Consider the following 18,799-nt stretch of genomic DNA (forward strand, 5'->3'; position numbering starts at 1 on the left):
AAAAAGTGTAGATACCACTGCCACCAGCCAAATCTTAGAGAAGGAGGAAAGAAATAATGTTCCATGAGAAACAGACAAAAAGGGATAAGTATTAACCCTTCCAGTAATCTATGTAAGATAGTTTGTACTGGGTCTGTAGACTAAAAAAAAAAAACTAGTAAAATCAATGGCAACTTTACATGTTCTGGGAGACAGTGACCGCCCCAGAAAATGTAGTTTAAAGTGGGAAGTCTAAAAAGACAACCATGTGTCGGTGCACTAAAGGTGCTGTGTGACACAGTAAAAAGATGATGCCTATGGAGTAGGTGAGACTCCATAGCCCACGAGCACACAAAAATGTACAACACATAGCCAAAAACACATGTAAGAGTGGGAAAAAAGGCTCACACTCTTACCAGAAGAAAACAATAAATCCTAGAAATCCAGCAAAGCTGCTGAGGGACTCAGTAGGTAAGCGAAATTAGCCATTCTGGAGAATTCTCCCTAACAGCGAGCCCACATTGGGGCCACCAATATCATAGTGACTGGTTCCTGGTGCATCTTGTGCAGAATCTTGTTGAGTGGTGGAGTCGGGGGGGGGGGGGGGGGGGGTGGTATCACGCCTTGACAACGACCTCTGTGGTCAAACACGTGTCGGCTGAATGTTGTTCAGAATCAATTCCCCGATTTACAGAACTTCCTTTTGGAATACGACCATTGATACTTTAGTCCATCTAAATGTAAATTTATGGACAGTGCCCGTTTTACTCTTCTTCAAACATTATCTAGAATAGAGTAGCTATGAGCCTGTGAATCCAGCCATAGGCACTTACATGTGTTTTACTGTTTAGTTTACCATTAATTCATGAAGAGAATGGGTTTCGAGTGTCAGATCCACAGCACACAATGGGCTAAGAATACAAATACCCAATGAAGGGATGAAAAAATGACAACTGAAGCAGCACAGGCAGGGCGAAGAATCCACAGGGGTCGGTGGCAGGGGTGAGAGAATCGATCAACAAAGAAGCTGAGGAGTCTAGCCCAGGTCAAGACACAAAATACTATATAAAGGTTATAGTTAACAAGTCCCACAGCCCAAGCAAGGGTGAAGAAGGGAATTACCCAAAATGCTACAAGTAACAAGTCACCCCAAGCTGGGGTAAGGCATTTTCAGTTTTGCGAATACTTACAAACCAAGATCAACCAGACCACCACATCCCGGGAGACGGAATAGGCCTGGCATGGTTTGAACAGCCTAACAAAGTCTTTTTGCCAAAAGAAAAACCGAGAGACATTTCAGCACTCATTTCCCACAATACATAACTCATCGTAGAAGTAGGGTTAGAATAGACCTTACATTTTCTTAATAAAAGTATTCTGCTACAAAACAAGTCTTCTCATCCATCTCCCATGCCCGATTTACCGCACCAAAGCGTACATCTGGAACATGTGCAAATTCATGCTATACACATTTTGGCAAACGGATGCATAGACGCACATACGGGTTCAGACCCATTGGGTTTCACGTGTCTTACTTACAGACAAAAGTAACATATAAATCATTCATTTGATGCTTATTGAAGTACATAATTCAGCTGCACAGGGACAATTTGAAGTGTTGATATAGGCAGAAAAGCTGCATTATGTTTAAAATGCATTTTTCTTTGTAGACCGCAGAACAGAAGAGTACTTACAAAAGGATTCAATGATATTCTTGTATTAGTCATTCACGCAGTACACTGAAAACATTGCTCCGGGTTTAAAGCTAGGATGCGTGCGTCGAATGGTCAGTGATATTTTCCTTTCATCATGAAAAAGCACAAATCCAGTAAAACTGTTAATCATTGCATACGGTGGCTTACATTCTCATGCATTAGGTGTCCTTAAGTTGATAACCAGTAAATACATTCCCATTTTCATACAATCCATGTTAACATAACAATTCACCATTTACACAATATGATGGCATGGAAGAAAAAAATCTTAGTTACAGAGGTCAGTCTTACGAAGCATATGCGTATTGGCTGCAACAGTAATACGCAGGAGCTCTAAAGTTGTAATTTTCTTTTCCCAGAACTAATCTTATTCAATGGGACAGAACCTCGAAGTGAAGAATGCAGAACACAGTGGAACAATGAACAGTTCTATCCCACTGTTTTATCAGCCGTCTTTAAAAATATTAGCAAGATGCAGGGAATTCAAACAACGGCAAAAACAAGTTATCCGCTGGGTCACAGACCTCAACACTAAGGGCAGGTGATCAAAATGAGTAATTTAATGATCAAACCCACAAGTCGGGATAGGCTGGCAAGGAAACAAGGAGGGGGTGGGGCTCATGTGGTCCTAAATAACTAGCTACACAGGACAGCAGAGACAGATCGGAAACAGCAGAGGCTTTGTTCCCAAAGAAGGCAGATGGGGGCAGTTTGAGAGCCCCGCTCTTTCAGTAATCTTGATTGGCTGAATAAAAGCAAGCAAGCAGCTAATTAATAGGCCACACTAGTAGATGGTCTATGGGCCTAGAACTGCACTTGGCTATTTTCCCCCCAAATTCAAATTGTTCATGCTTGCTTCATTAGACAAACCTAAACAACAAGGCTGAACTGCTTTAGTAAGAAGCAAACCACTTTTAGAGGCCTTCGCCATGAGACCATAAACCCAAACATGGGCCTAGAACTTGCCAATTTGTCAAAATTCTAATTTGATGGTCAAGATTTTGGGGGGTGAAAAACTAAATTTACTCATTCTTGCACCATTAAGAGAAACCACTATGCATTTTGTCACGTAGCTTGTACTTGGGCCACTGAGTTTTTCCATCATACTGAGTTTTGACTGCACTTACCAGCCTTTGCTGCTCCTTATGTTTCTTTGGCCAGGAAAATTGGATCCATCAAGCATAGAGGATGGACGAGAGGAATACTTATGGGAGGGATTAAAGATGCTTTACCCGTTTTGTTTTTTCTTTTAATACATGGCATTTAGGTTGTAGCTGGTTAGAGGAGGTTGGCATGTATAACCACACCAGGTCTCCTGGTTCGGCAATCCTAACAGAACTAGTGAGAATCTAATTCAGTTTTACTGTGCCACAATGCTGCACACATTTTGCAGATAGGTTGTAGCTTGCTTTAATATTTAAGAAGTGAATAGAAGAGTATGATGCTGGGACTGTTCATGAATCCTCTAGAAGAGGATATACATAAAATGGTAAAACAAGAGATTGAGAGAATTCTTAAGGGGTTTCTACTTTAAGAGCATAAAAGACACCATCATGGTTTAGTGAGAACACTGTAGGGAAGATATTTTTATAAATTAATGTTCATCATAGTCAAAATTGAGAATCTCTCATTATCTCAACGACTCCTCATAAGGGAAACACTACTAATATCTGGTATCTAAGCCTCCATGACTCCCAGGAACCCTCATGCACATCAAGGCCATCACACATCCATAAACTTACCTAAAATGAAACCGACCAAAACCACATTGCACTGCAACTGGTAAAATAAGTAAGATAACTGGTAAGCTAACTCTCTCCAGATCCATCAGGTACAGAACAATTCTCTGCCACAAAACTGGCCATAATTAACGAACGTGGGCAATCGGCCCATTGCATGGTATTTTAGATGTGTACGTCTCACTGGCTGTGCAAGAATTAGCCATCTCGGTTTTAAATATACCCTGCATGCAAGTCGGTATAAACGCTCACCATCAAATCAAGAATATGACCAGAAAGTGCGGTCTCTTGTGCTCGACCACAAAAAGGGTTGGGTTAACCTCCGGAGAAATTGCAACCTTTCAAATTTTAATTACTATTTTGAATGCGTATGTACAAAAGCTTATTTGAACACCACAGGAAACAAGGAACAAGTTAATTACCTGTAACTCTTGTTCTCCAGCATTGGTCTGGCATGCATTCACATGCTCATGAATATTCCCCGTCAGGTTGGGAATCCTCGGTAAAAGGAAAAATCAGTTTCAGTTTCGTTTCTGAACTGTCTTTCTAATAACCAATCACTGGTCTCTGGGTCATACTGCCCCCAGCCAAAGACTGCCCTCTAACTAAGCCCCTCCTCTGGCAACCATCTTCAGATTTGGTAGCACGTAAAGTGGCATTAGGACCAAGAGAAGAGCCGCAGAGGGGTCGGAGGGAGGGTTCGCATGTGAATCCATGCCAGACCCATGCTGGAGAACAACAGCTACAGGTAAGTAACTTGTTCCTTCTCCAGCATGGGGTCTGGCATGGATTCACATGAATACAAGAATACATAGCAGTATACACAAGCACAACCACGAGATGGCAAGGCTCAACATTAAGCATTACAACAACTCAACATTAAGCATCTCTTACCTCCTCACCAGGCTCACCTTCAAGCGAACAGGTTGCGCAGCACTGCCTGGCCGACTCTGTACTCCTCCCTGGAATCCCAGTCAATGCAGTAGAATCTCGTGAAGGTGTACGCCAACCTCCACGTAGCAGCCCTGCAGATGTCCAGCAGGGGTACACCAGTCAGGTATGCCGTGGTAGCAGCGATCGCTCTGGTTGAATGGGCTTTCGGACGGCCGGGTAACGGTCGGTTTGCCAACCGGTGACAGTGCATGATGCAGCCGGAAAGCCATCTGGAAATGGAAGCCTTGGAGAGGGCCTTCCCTTGGTTCACAGCGCCAAAGTTCACAAACAGCTGTGATGTCTTCCTAAAACTCTTAGTGCGGTCCACGTAGAACTTCAGCGCTCTAGCTACATCCAGCGAGTGCAAAGTCCTCTCAGCCGGCGACAAAGGCGACAGGAAGAAAACGGGTAACGCCATGGGCTCGTTGAGGTGGAAGTCCGATGGCACCTTGGGCATGAAGGAGGGGTGCGTCCTCAGCATCACCATCGTTGCGTGGATGTCCGACAAGGTGGTTTACAAGAAAGGGCCTGGATCTCTCCCACTCGTCCGGAGGTGATGGCCACAAGAAACGCCGTCTTCCACGATAGGAATTTCAGCAGCGCTGAATGCAAAGGCTCGAATGGCGGACCCATGAACTTAGTCAGTACCACGTTGAGCTCCCACGCCAGGGCTGGAGTCTACGCCGGCAGGAACAAGTGGAACAATCCTTTCATGAACTCCTCTGGTGTAGCGTGAGATAGCCGCCAGATGAAATTTGATGGATGCATGTGCCAGCCCCGCCTTGGCCAGTGACAGCAAGTACGGCAGCACTTGAGGGGCCGTAATCCGTAGGAGGGTTGATCGTCTCTGCACGGTACCAGTCAGAGAACCTCTTCCATTTATGTCCATAGCACTTAAGAGTCGAGGACGCCCTGGCCTTGGCAAGTACCTCCTTGCAGTTCGCTGGGACAACTTAGCCTCCAAACTCTAGTGCTGCAGGACCCAGGCCTCAAGGTTCAGCGATCCTGGGTCTTGATGCAGTATTGCGCCTCCTTCCCTGGCGAAGAACTGCGTCCGTCGGTAGCTTAACTGGGGGGAGGGGGAGGGTGGTGACATGTCCAGAAGGTCCGGGAACCACATCTGTCTCAGCCACGCTGGTGTGACGAGGATCATCCAGGGCCGTCTGAGTTGACTGATGAGTCGCAGAAGTGACGGCAACGGCAGGAATGCATAGGGGAACAGGCCGTCCCAGGGGAAGGAGAATGCATTGCCCATGCTCCCCGGGTGGGGAAACCTGCTGGCGAACCTCCGGCACTTGGTGTTTGTCGCCGTCACAAACAGATCCATCTGGGGATTGCCCCATTGGAATAGAAGATAGACTTGATCCTGCCGAAGCTCCGACTCGTGGCGCGAGCGCAGCTCCCTGCTGAGCGAGTCGGTGAGGGTGTCCTTTATTCTTGCCAGGTGGAAGGGTACCAGGCACATCCCCTGGGCGACAGCCCAGTGCCACAGATCATGCTCTTCCTTGGATAGAGCTGGAGATCTGGTGCCCCCCTGCTTCCGAATGTAGAACATGGTGGTGTTGTGGTTGGTGAAGACCCGTACCACTTTGCCTTTGAGGAACGGGAGGAAGGACCTGAGGGCCCAGAGCACAGCCCGGAGCTCCAGGAGGTTGGTGTAGAGACTGCTCCTCCGGGAACCAAAGGCCTTTCGCGTGGAGATCTCCGGTGTGCGCGCGCCCCATCCCTCCAGGGAGGCGTCTGTCGTCACGGTTTCCTGATGCGTTGGGGTCTGGAAGTCCAAGCCCACCACGAGATGCGCGCGGGTGCCCCACTACTGGATTGTTTGACGGAACGTCTCGTTGAGGGAGATCTTGTCTTCGCAACTTCCCGTCACTCGCACCCAACGGGCGTCGAGGAACACCTGCAGCAGCCGCATCTGCAACCTGCACAGTCGCACTAGGTAGATGCATGACAACATCATGCCGAGCAGGGACTTGATGGACCTCACCCTGGCAACCTCCATGGTCAACAGCCGTTGTACCTTGCCCACGATGGCTTTCAGCCTCTCCAACGGTGAAGCCAGCCTTGCCACCGTGTTGAGCCTGGCTCCCAGGAACAGGGCGTCCTGTGATGGCACCAAGCAGGACTTCGCAAAGTTTATCGAGAACCCCAGTTCCGTGAGCAGGCGGACAGTCCTCTGTGTGGTAGACGGCGAGTTCTCTTGGATGAGCCAATCGTCCAGATAGGGGTAGAGGTGGATCCCCTGCAGGCGCAGCCGTGCTGCCACCGGTGCCAGGCACTTGGTGAAGACCCTTGGCGTCGACTTCAGACCGAAGGGTAGTGCCTTGAGCCGATAGTGCCCCTTGTGTATGGGGATGTGGAAATAGGCATCCTCAAGACCAGCGATGACGGGAAGTAGCCTTCCTCCAGTTGTCCCAGTACGTGCTGAAGGGTGACCATCCAGAACTTCTGGGATTTTATGAATTTGTGAATTTTGTTGAGGCGGCAGAGGTCTAGAATGGGCCGCCACCCGCCGGTCTTCTTTCGGATGAGTAAGTACTGCGAGTATACTCCAGAGCCACGGAGCCTCTTTGGGACGAGTTCTATCGCGCCCTTCTTCAGCATTGCCCATACCTCCAGAAGCAGCTGTGGAATGTGGTACTCTTTCCTGCCACTGGTGGAATATTGGGGCACTTTCTTTGGAACTCCAGAGTGTGCCCGTGGCCCAGGGCATCCAGCACCCAACGGTCGGTGGAGATGGACTTCCACACGCTGACGAAGTTCGCCAGCTGGCCTCCCACTGGGGTGCTCGGGTGGGTGCCCGATGTCCCAGCCGGTTCAGTCTTGCTTCGCTGAGGCCTTGCCCGCTTGGGCCCCTTGGTGACGACGACCGTGTCCACTGGCCTTGTAGCGGCCTCTGTATGCTTCCTGCAATGAAGATCGGGCCGCCTGGCGGTACTGCGAGGCGCTGCCGCCGAAGCCTTTGGAGGCACCTTGAGACTTGCCTCCGGAGTTCCGAAAGGCTGGCAGTCGCTGATGGGGAGTGCCCAAGGCACGTGCCGTCTCGGTGTCCGCCTTGATGGCCTGCAGTGACTCATCCACTGCCTTGCCGAACAGGTTGTTGCTGTCGAAGGGCATGTCCAGTACCCTGGTCTGCACATCCTGACGAAAGTCAGTGGCCCCGAGCCAAGCGCACTAGTGAAGGCAAACGCTGCTGCCCATCTGTCGAAAACTGGTGTCGGCGAGGTCTGTGGCCACCGTGATGGCGTGGTCCAACGCCACGTCGCCCCTCCTGCAGGACTTCAAGGGCCGCTGCCTCTTGTCGTCTGGGAGGCAGTCCAGGAGGGGAGCGATCTTAAACCACAACTCCCTATCGTAGCAGGGCACGATAGCAAGAGCGTTGGCTGCCTTGATGGTCATCGCTCCAGTGCCCGCGGACTCACAGTGCTTTGCCTTTTGTTGGGCACCTGTCGCCAGAGGGCCCTCAAAGGTCTTAGAAGACCGCTCAGCTTTCTTCTCACCTGTTGCTGGGCTCTTCGCCTCCAGCCAGTGAGTCGTTTACGACGGTCCTTCATGGTCCGGCCGGACATGTTCTTGCAGAACGCACAGTCTTCCTCCACGTGCGACTTGTCGGCGTGAAGGCAGTAGAGAGACCGGGAGGGCTCATCCTCCTTGAAGAGGGCTCATCCTCCTTGAAGACGTTTAAGTAGTCGACGTTCTGTAGTCCACATCCTGGGCAGATCCTAAACAGTTGGATCCAATGGGTGTCGAGTTTCCTTTGTCTCGGGCCATGTCCATGCGGGGTAGGCCTCAAGGTCTTCTGAAATCCTCCAAGAAGTGAAATCCGACGGGAAAAAAAAACAAAATAAAAATCGCCCTTGAGGGGCGTCGACCATTCCGAAACGGGTCCCCGTTGATTGGAGGATGAAACAGTGGAGCTTGAGGCTCGATCCGACCGAAAAATAAAGAGTAAACTCTTTGGGAAAAGCAAAATGCAGTAAAAGCTCGAGAGCTAAAGCACGAGGACTCCCAACACTTGAACGTGCAGTAAAAATCTGAAGCTGACTGCCAGAGGAGGGGCTTAGGTAGAGGGCAGTCATTGGCTGGGGGCAGTATGACCCAGAGACCAGTGATTGGTTATTAGTAGAAAGACAGTTCAGAAACGAAACTGAAACTGATTTTTTCCTTTTACCGAGGATTCCCAGCCCGATGACAGGGACTATTCATGAGCATGTGAATCCATGCCAGACCCCATGCTGGAGAAATTATTGTACATATGATGGAAATTACAAATGAATCAATTGTGGGCAGAGTATGCACACTCTAATGAATTAAGTGAGGGGCAAATGTTCCTTCAGAGATACGTATGCAGACACCAGATAAATAGTATAACAGTCAATTAGTGGTGGCCCCCTAAACACAGAGGCACGTGCCCCATTTATCCATTTCAGAAGACATTCCTGGACTCATTAGTGACCAGCGAGACTTCAGCCTTATCTTATGCAGTTAAGAGTACAACTTAACACAACACAGCAGCAGCAGTATCATCATCATCATCATCATCATCATCATCATGCTAGGGCATTTCATTCCTGTAATATGAAGTTACACTCACAAAACAAATCACTGCAACACACATTGGGCAAATTTAACACACACACACCATAAGCTTATATTGAACGACAGTTTGAAATGCCAAATGGTGTGCATAACATCACCCATGTAGTAGCCAAAAAGTGGGACATAAGACTCAGCAAATGTCTTTGCAGTTTTGAATTATACGAAAGATGACCAGACAGTAACATGGAGACCGGCTATGAGCCACAACAATTAAATAACAACCGTTCTCAGAACATCTGCAAACATGCTTCCATGCTGCAACACCAATGGTGCGCAAACACACACGCACTTACTTGCTAAAAGTAAACAGGAAAGGGCCACAACATGCAGCTGCTGGATGGAGATATCATATCGGTCCATAAAGAGGTCAAGAAGGTAAACAGCGAGATGGCGGGCAGCAGGACAGAGCTTGAAGCGGTTGCTCACAATTGCAATCAGATCTGCAAAGTAGCGTCTTAGATTCAACTGCGGTGACTGCCCTTTGTAAGAGGGCAGTTTCAGCTCCTACGGAGAAATAATCATTTACAAGACTTATTGTAAAGCATCAACATTCAAGACAATAGCAAGCATTATTTAAAAAGAAAAAACGGATTTGTAGCGCATTAATAAACAAGAGTACAACCAAGAGAAGACAATCAGTAATGCTACCTCTTCCTAAAAGGTGATTTCCAGGATTGGATCACCATTTGAAGTAAGATTATACTACACAGCCATCAAGTATAAACTGCATACTGGATTGCCAACACAGAAATACGATTGCCAATAGGAGCTTTCAAACAAATGGAATTGTAGCTGGGTAACTCAGTGGGAAATATTTTGCATGGAGGGTCTTGTGACGAATCCTTGGATGTCGTCACTTCTCCCCGAGGGGAGCCCCTTCCCATGAGGCCAAGGAGGTGTGGGCGCTACCCGATAGCCCCCCCCAGGGGCGGTACTCAGTAGGGGGCTCCTGTGGGGATGGACCCCCTGTTGGATTAGGGATGACTATCCAGGGAGAATGAGCTATGTTTCCCCGCCAATCCGCCTTTAACCTGCCATCCCATGTACATGTGTCCTATACATGGTATTGCTCATACTGATAAAGGAAAGTACTCAAAGCACTACTGAGCAGTCTAGTGTTTCACCAATTCCTATTGGACGAGAACAATAGAAAATAGGCGTCCCTACCCGGTCTGCAGTATGATCGATCGGAGAGCTGGAAGAGCGGAAGACAACAGATCGGAGCCGTTTAACTGCATGGTCAGGGAGAGACTTGCCACCCGCCCAGCAGCAAACGATGCAGAGCCGCCACAGTAGTCGTGAAAGCACAGCCACTACTCACCCTGAACTCCTGCAAGCATTTAGTCACAGTTACTATTGCCCAATTTAATGCGACTGTTTCTCCATTGTATCGACACCAGATGTATTAAAACCTGTGTTGACCCTTCTGGGACTTGAACCTATGACCTGCAATGTGTGCACATATTTCTGTAGCAAGTACTAGGTTCGCCAAGTTACCTGTCATGACAGTGAACATGGCATGCAGATGGGATTGGCCATTGTTCCCTGTGATTGACTAAGAGGGAGCTGCTGCAGAAGTAGGTCTTGTCCACAAAATGTCAAATATGTAATATAAAAGAAACCACACAAATTACTGTAAATTCAACACACATTGAGCGAGAAATTTGACATTTTTTGAATGCCCCACCTTCCAGAATTATGATTTAAAAAAAAAAAAAAGTTATTGTACTTTTCTTCCTGAAGTATCACGTAACTAGAAGAAAAGGTTTCCCTTTTCTTAATCTGACCCGAGAAGGTTTTTAACTGATCTACACTAAAACATTCAAACTACCTTCCTGATGCGGTGAGGGACAAGTGCTGTCGAGTGGTTTTAGAGAAGGGGAGAGGACAGGTAAATGTGGAGGTGTAAAATGCTACAAAAGAAGTTCTTCAGAAAGGAGTGCTAGTAGGTTGGATTAAAATAGCGATAAGAGTCAGAGGAAGATCATTCCAAAGTAAGCGAGTGAGGAGAGGAAGAGTGGAAATGAGAAGGGAGTGCAAGGGGCACAAGAGGTGAGTCAATGATGATCATGAGGGGTTGGGGGTAGAGGGAAAAGAGTAGTACTTCAATGGTTAGACCTGTGAAGACCATTAAGATGGGCAGAGCAGGGTGGTAATTACTAGAGACACTGATGGAGGGCAAACAGGAGAGTAGGTGGAGGCACGAGGAGCCACATACTAGAGAAGGGTCCTGCCATATTGCAATTTCTTTAGTCGCTCATATTTCCTGTGCTCTCTCTACTTCGTGACAACAAAAAACTCCAGGACTGAAATCGCCATGCAAATGACAATCACAGCAGCCAGGATTGGACTCCTAGAGAAGGCTTGAAAAGGGCAAATCAGCTGTGACGGATTTGACTATACAAGGAGATGAAACATGGAATCCTTTTTGCACTTCAGATTAAGGATTTCACAGGCACTATATTGGAGTAGACGTCTGACCGAAGTCCCCTGCCATAGGGATGATAAGGATTCCAATAAAGGAGCAAGCCGCCCACCTCCTCTACCCATACATGCCAGTGGACTGTTTGGAGTGGCCTACTGTTTGCACAACGGCCTGCCTGCTGAGACACTGCTAGGTAGGGCTCAGTCTACTGGAAGAAGCAGTTTTACAAGGCTCTCTGGCAACCTTTCTGGCTGGTAAGGCCAAAAGAATTCACCTTACCCTTTGAGGGCCCGGCGCGGAGTCTCAGAACCACCACCCAGGGGACAAAGGAACAGTTTGGCACTGGTGCCCAACTAAGTCCTGAGCTATGCCATCCCAAACACAGCCTACCTGTCCAAAACATTTTTGTGTCAAATGCAGTTGCCACTTATCGCAACGCACTGCATGTTGGACCAATTTGACGCACTCATCAATGCCAAAACACTGCCTCCAATCTCCCAGATTGACGCTGTGGACCCAAAACACACGACTGACAAGGTATATGTAGTGGTTTACATGAGTAAATATAAACCAAACAATGAACATGCATCATCTCAACTAGAGTGGCAACTTGATACCGCTCTCACTTAAATAAAAGACGGTGCTGTAGACACCGGTAAGGAATTGCCATCTGGCGGCAAGGGTGCAAAATCCCTGGCTTTTAAAATGTTGAATACATAAAATAATGCAGGTATTTCCATCGCCAAAAGGGTAATCTGTTAACCAGATTCCCGTTTTCGTCATCTCCCTGCCAAAAACATAGTGCACTTGTGCCCTGCAGCATCAGTAGCCTGATCTGCAACGCCTTCTCTACTTCTGCCATAGAGCAGGTTCAAAGGTCACACGATGACGACTCGACAGCCAAGTCTTTGCAGATATGCCCCCTTTAACAAAACTACGATGATCGTAAGTAACCCATGCTGGGGGCAGGGTAAACTGTAAATAAATCTAGGCCTGGGTGTTGGCATGGTGCTCAGTAGTACTTAGCCACATCCCAATTGATATCACACATGCGTTAGTTCCCGAGTCTCAGTTCTGCTGTGGAAGGTGAGGTGTATTCTGGACCGCCCGGTGGAGACTGCCAAATGGCAGAATAGGAACGTGGAGGACCGGGCATCATCTTTGATCTCTTTGTGAGGACAGGTAACATTCTCTGCTAGAGACAGCCACAAAGCTGGCAGCCGTCCAGGGCCTCAAAGGAGCAGCTCCACACTAGGGTGATGCATCTCTAAAGGCCTTTGTTCTTAGTGAAAAGGGAAGGGGCATGATTAGAGTAGGCAGGAGTGCTCTGGTCAGTGGAAGTACACTTCCACCATCTTTTTTCCATTCAGACCCTTTCTCCTTCCTGTCCCCTCGACCTCTTCTGGAGCTAGGCACTTGGGTGTGACATCTGAAGGGCAAAATCCACTCTGTTCAAGAGTGGGCATTGCCCCACTAAGGCAGGCTAGCTTTAGTCCTGGGGACTTGTGCCTTTAATAGAAGGGCTCTCCCACACGGTTTTCAGATTCTCGCAGATCCTCTAAACACAAGGAAATTCTCTAGGAATGAACTCACTGGACTTCCTTTGGGGAAGCCCTAAGACTAATGTGAAGAAGCAGCTGCCAAAGGCAGTATGGCAATCTGCCCCCTACTCACTTCTAAGGCACATCAGGCGTGTTCTTTGCTGTGTACCAGGACCAGGCCTAACCACTCTGCACCAGAATAGCCTAAAGCTGGGAGAGCAGACCCTGAACTAAACCATCCTGTCCGCCTGAGTGGGCCTCAGCACCTGGATGGCCAGACCAGCCAAAGCTCCCTGTTCCCTCCCACTGAACCAGTCACTTAAGAGTTCCCCACACCTGGAATGAGAGGGGAAGACGCCGACTTTTGCGTTCTTCTACCAATCCAAACAACTGCTTGCACTTCAAACCAGCTTGACACTGCATCTTGCCCTAGCTGGGCCCTTCACCAGAGAGGCCTGATGAACGGCTCAACCCCGGGACACCAATCTGAATCACTGGTGAGTCACACGCCAACTCTGACCTGGGGTTACGATCATGGTACAACCCGGCTAGCCCATGAACGGCAGCCTCACCAACCTGCACAGATGCCCCCAAGATCACCACTTCAGCTGGAGTGTCCTGCATCGACCCATCCCAGTGGCTAAAGCATGATTTGGCCTGGTCTTCTTGGAAAAGAGATCCTAGGACCACCCTGACCTGCAACATTGAGAGGCCCCATGCCCTCGACCACACAGAGCAACTGCATTCACCCCTATGCGACATCCACTTGCAGCCTGGGCCCACATGATGCAATGTGCCAGAACTGAGCTTGATTCACTTGCATAAACGTTTCACACAGGGTTCAACATAGTCAAACCCACCCAAGAACTGAATCAGGAACTGTTGACTACGAACTGCCCCCCCCCCCCTCAGTCCACTGTGACCCTAGAGTCCAGTTAGTTCACCTTGCAACCTTCTTTCGAAGACATATCCTTTTGGAGGTTAGTATTTGCCTATGCCCCCTGTACTCCTGCTCAGAGGGTTACTTTCTACAGTCTGGCGCTTACTCTTGGTCTTTCACGGGGGTGAGTTTTTGTACGTTGTTTCTATTTTGTTCTATTTTTTTTTTATAGAACCTTGATAGGACTGCGTTAGCGTCACTACTGGATCACATTCACACCCTTCCCTCAGTCCACGATCATCCTTGTACTGCAGCGGACCAAAATCCAAATTTGTCACAGCACCAGACTTTGGCTGACTGAAATAACATCACACATAGATCCTTCAACAGGACGCCACATAATCTACACTGTTGCACGAAGCACTGGTGAAGGATAATCTTCAACAGTGCTTAGCGAGTCTTGGATTTGGGTTCCTTTAGCCCTTTTAGACCTGAAGAAGCCGCAGGTGCGTGGAATTTGGAAAAGGCTCCTGGGCCTTAGCCTGTGACCCCCTCCCCTCCTCATCACCTATAGCCCTTGCACCCTTGTTTCCCCCAGCCTTTCCCCTCTCCTTCCATCCTCCCTCCCAGCCAGCCCCCGGACCCAAACGTGGCCATCTCCATACACTATCACGCTAAGGGCTCCGAGGCAAAGGGTGGCTCCAACTGGAGGCAGCTCCACAAAGTTTCAGCCTTGGAAGCCAGTGGCCAACTGTCAACCAGCAGCTACTAGTACGGTAGGAGTGTCCAGGGTGGGGAGTAGAGCAATCACTCTACCGCAGAAGCCCAGCGACTTAGCAACTTACCTTCACCTGTACAATACCGTGAGCACGATCCTCTGCCTCCCTTTCCCCATCGACACAGGGCTCTCAATTCTAGCTGCGTTTAGTATTATACTCAATTGCATTGTTAGGCATAGGCCTCTCTCCCACTATACAGGACTTTCAGATCTAGCTGCGTTTGGTCTTGTACTCAGATCCAAATGCGCTTGGCCTCATACTCAGATCCAGCTGCGCTCATACTACAGACCCCACCTATCCTCACAGAGAACATTCAAACATATTCCGAAGCTTCTCCGAAATATTAGTGGAGACTTTCGTCAAACTGGTAAACCAAATCAACAAATCAGGCTCTCCCGAGGAACCCTGCCCCCCGGACATATACAAATCAATCCTCAAGCAAGGAACTCCCATGGAATAGCACAGGAATGTCCTCAACCTTTCAATCTCAACAGGTAAAGTGCCCTAATCCTTCAAATCAGCATACATCAGGCCGCTACTCAAGGTACAGCAGGAAACGTAGAGGACCTCTCCAACATCCCGTACATAGCCAAAACGCTCGAAACGTACATATACAGAACTACCCAAGAATTCATAGAAGAGCACTGCCTACTAGACCAGACACAAGTTGGCTTCAGACCAATGAGAGGAACAGAGTCAACTCTCCTCTCAATATGGGACGACCTAAAAGCAAACGCAGACTCAGACCACAGTACTGCCTCGATACTTCTAGACCCATCCACAGCGTTCTACACAGTCGACCACGACATCCTCATAACGAGATTAGATGGACTACGCCTAACAGACACCGCCGTACTATGGATCAAATCCTTCCTAACAAATAGAATGGAAACCATATGGATGAAACCTTTCTTTTAGGCAGAATTATATGTAGTACCCTTTGGGAACACCACACACAATTAAGACTACAAGTGACAGTACAAATTCACCTTTGGTACAAGCCCGTACTACACAGTAAAAGTGGTAGCGATGCCCGAGCAGCCAGACTTATCTCAAGAACAAGTGAGCAGTATCAAATAGTTACACAAATGACAGCAATTACTACGATTCAAACAAACACTGACTCATGGTTTCTGAGTAAAGAAATATACATTTTTTTACTCATCAGTTGTAGAACATTTCACTAAAGTAAATCAGTTTACAAAATCACTCTTAATACACCACACCACTCCCAATAGCTTCCAGACAAGTTAAGCTCACAAATTAAGTGGGAGCAAAATGGCACTCCAGAAATGTAAAAGGGAGGGAAAACAAAGTTAGGCAGAAATTGACCAGTACCAACAGGTAAGTAAGCACGCCAATCTAGAAAGAGGAACTACAGTGATGGAATCAAATCAAACAGGCTTAGGGCCAAAGTCACTAGGACAAAAGTCTTTTGCTCAAGATCACACAGTTCTGGGTATTTCGCGGTTAAGTCTTTGGCAAGAGTCCGGACGAAAACTTGGAGGATCCTCTTTCTCTCACCAGGCACAGAAAACTTGGAACGACTTACCAAAGAACATACGGAACACAAGAAACCGGATACTATTCAGGAAACTGCTCAAATCCTGGCTCTTAACTGCATAACTAAAAGACCACCCACAGGGATACACACACAGCTAAAACAATGATAAATGAAGATACTGATTCCGGTTCCCACCAAGCAATCGACTACAAACAGAATCTAAGGAAGACACTCCACGACATACCAAACCACATAATGACAGATAGCCATGAGAGTAGGACACTAAAGACTGAATACTTAGGCAGACAAAGACGGAAGCACTTGGACGATTCATCAATCGCATCCTGGCCCTCTACCACACCCAAGCTCCAACAGACCTATTTCACATAGATAACAAGGCAATAGGGGCCTCCCAACCCCCCCAGCTCCGATACCCAAGGAGGAGAATAGACACACCCAATCACATAATACAAAATTCATTAGAATACAACAGGGAGTGTGCCGCGCTAACACCCACAACAGTCAGACGGTCAAGCAAGGATAATAGCAACTAATCCCACTCAGTAATACAAATTAAATTAACAAGATGTGCCACAACCAGGATTCTCACCCCACTAACTCTACCTTCAAATCTCTGCATACTCAACTCACCCGAAATCACAACAACCAAGCGTCACCCAGCAAAACGCACTCACTTTACCACAGCGCATCAACAAACCAACACATAAACAGCACACAAGGTCTCGCCCCGGTCCAATACTTGCACCCAAGCTCAGCACACAGTGTATACTGAACTAAAGCCGCCAACAGCACACCACCTCTCTCACTCTCCTACTCCCTCTCCTCCAGACTAACCCAACCCTGACCGCATGCTTGTTTTACAGATCTGCCAGAGTGCCTGGGGACCAACTCCGTTGGTGACAGTGCACAATATAAATACCTTTAACATTTAACTTATGCATTTGTGCTGTTTTAGCCAAAGTTACCTTTGTGAATGCAACCCCAGTAAAGAGTGCATGCTTCAACCTCTATGCTATTAACGGGCCCATCAAAAGTAATGCAATCTAGGATAACAGATGACTCTAAGCAAATAAAATAGATCAAATTGGGCAAATCTCCTAAATTGGAGATCTCTGCTATCCCAAACAATCTTTAAACAGTGGTCCATCTTACTATATATATATATATATATATATATATATATATATATATATATATATATATATATATATATATATATATATATATATATATATATATATATATATATATATATATATATAATTTGTCTATTACTAAACTTCGACTGAATTGCGTAAATACCAATAACAGGATGGCCAATTGGACAACGGCAGCTTCAAGTGAAGATAAGCAGTGCCATTTTTGTCCTAAATTGGCAAAGTGCCTGCCCCATGGTTATTGATTTGTAAGAAATATGCTATTCTAAAAATTACTCTTCCCGGTTTTGAGAAATAGAAAGACTGTAGACATGCTTTCATCTGACTAGTCTTGAGCATGACATGAGGATTGCAGATAAGTTAAAAAAAAGGACTGCAGTAATTTTGCACTTCGCCATTTGAAATCTTTTTGTCTGCAATGGTCTATATTTTAGATGGTTTCTAAGGGATTACCTTTGTAGACATGTTTATCCTTTACATGATTTGATGTGCTAATGGAATGATGTGTTCCGATTAAAGCATTACATTAGATTTTCACAGTATTTGCTCACCCTTCAGCCACATACAGACAGGGGTAGTTTCTGTGTGCGCCGCAAGAGACGTCCACTTTAAAATCTACCCTTTAAAACAGTGTGAAGACGTCACAAGGTAAGTAGATCAGGACCTAGATACAATCTGTCTTATGACAGAAATCATCCCAGACCTCGAAGAAGGATCTTACAAACTAGAAAGCCTTCTTTCAAATCAGTCAATCTTCAATCAACCACTCGCATATTGTCAACTTTATTGATCTGCTCCAGAGTTGTGGAATGCATCGGTCAGCTAACATAAGGCCAGTCAAGGCCCATCTGTGCCAATGCTAACCCCAGATTTCAATATCTGGCAGGTCAGGCAGTGTATTTGCGTGGGATGGGTCTGGAAAGCGTCCCCAGCTTGTGTCCCTTTACATCTGCAAACATCTAGTCAGTTGTTTCCGATTTTAGGGTGACCAACGCTAGCAATTTGTTATTTTGAAGTGCATACAGGCCTTCATGAGGTCAGTTTTAATACCACCCAGAGTAGGATTCTACTGGAGGTAAGAAAAAAATGCAACCCGATTCGTCCCCCACTTCGCGTTGAGGAGACCCAGCATATTGCCTTTCTTAAAATAAATTTAAGAATGCTGACCTATTGATTATATTCATCTGCTGTAGGAAAAGGACCAGATGCTTTTAACGCCTTCCAACTGTAAATACTTCCAGTTATGGTGTGGTGTAAGGCTATACTTGAGATCTTGGAAGGAAAATATCCACATCTTGAATATAGTATGCGCCCAATATTTCTCATTCAGACCCGTGAAATGAACAACTTGCAATTCACCATTTACTATTGTACCAGATCGGTGCTTCTAAATATGACGTAGAGTCACTTTTCAGAAGTACATGATTTCTCTTACAACAGTAATTGACATTCCGCAAGATGGCGTTACTCGTACATATTCATCCGTCAATCACGAGCAGATTAGAGCCCCTTCTACAACAAGCC

General features: G+C 47.0%; 1 protein-coding gene across 2 annotated transcripts in view; it reads right to left on the minus strand.

Moving 5' to 3' along the window:
• The window catches only part of CCNJ (cyclin J), a 168,001-nt gene that overhangs the window by 77,717 nt on the left and 71,485 nt on the right, over positions 1-18,799 (minus strand). For both annotated transcript variants that reach the window (XM_069611383.1, XM_069611384.1), the window contains exon 3: positions 9,262-9,472. In XM_069611383.1, coding sequence (XP_069467484.1) covers positions 9,262-9,472 — 211 coding nt within the window. The remainder of the gene's footprint in view (positions 1-9,261; positions 9,473-18,799) is intronic.

This window comes from Ambystoma mexicanum, chromosome 8, assembly GCF_040938575.1.
Source record: "Ambystoma mexicanum isolate Mex_15411 chromosome 8, UKY_AmexF1_1, whole genome shotgun sequence".
In the NCBI taxonomy this organism is placed as follows: domain Eukaryota; kingdom Metazoa; phylum Chordata; class Amphibia; order Caudata; family Ambystomatidae; genus Ambystoma; species Ambystoma mexicanum.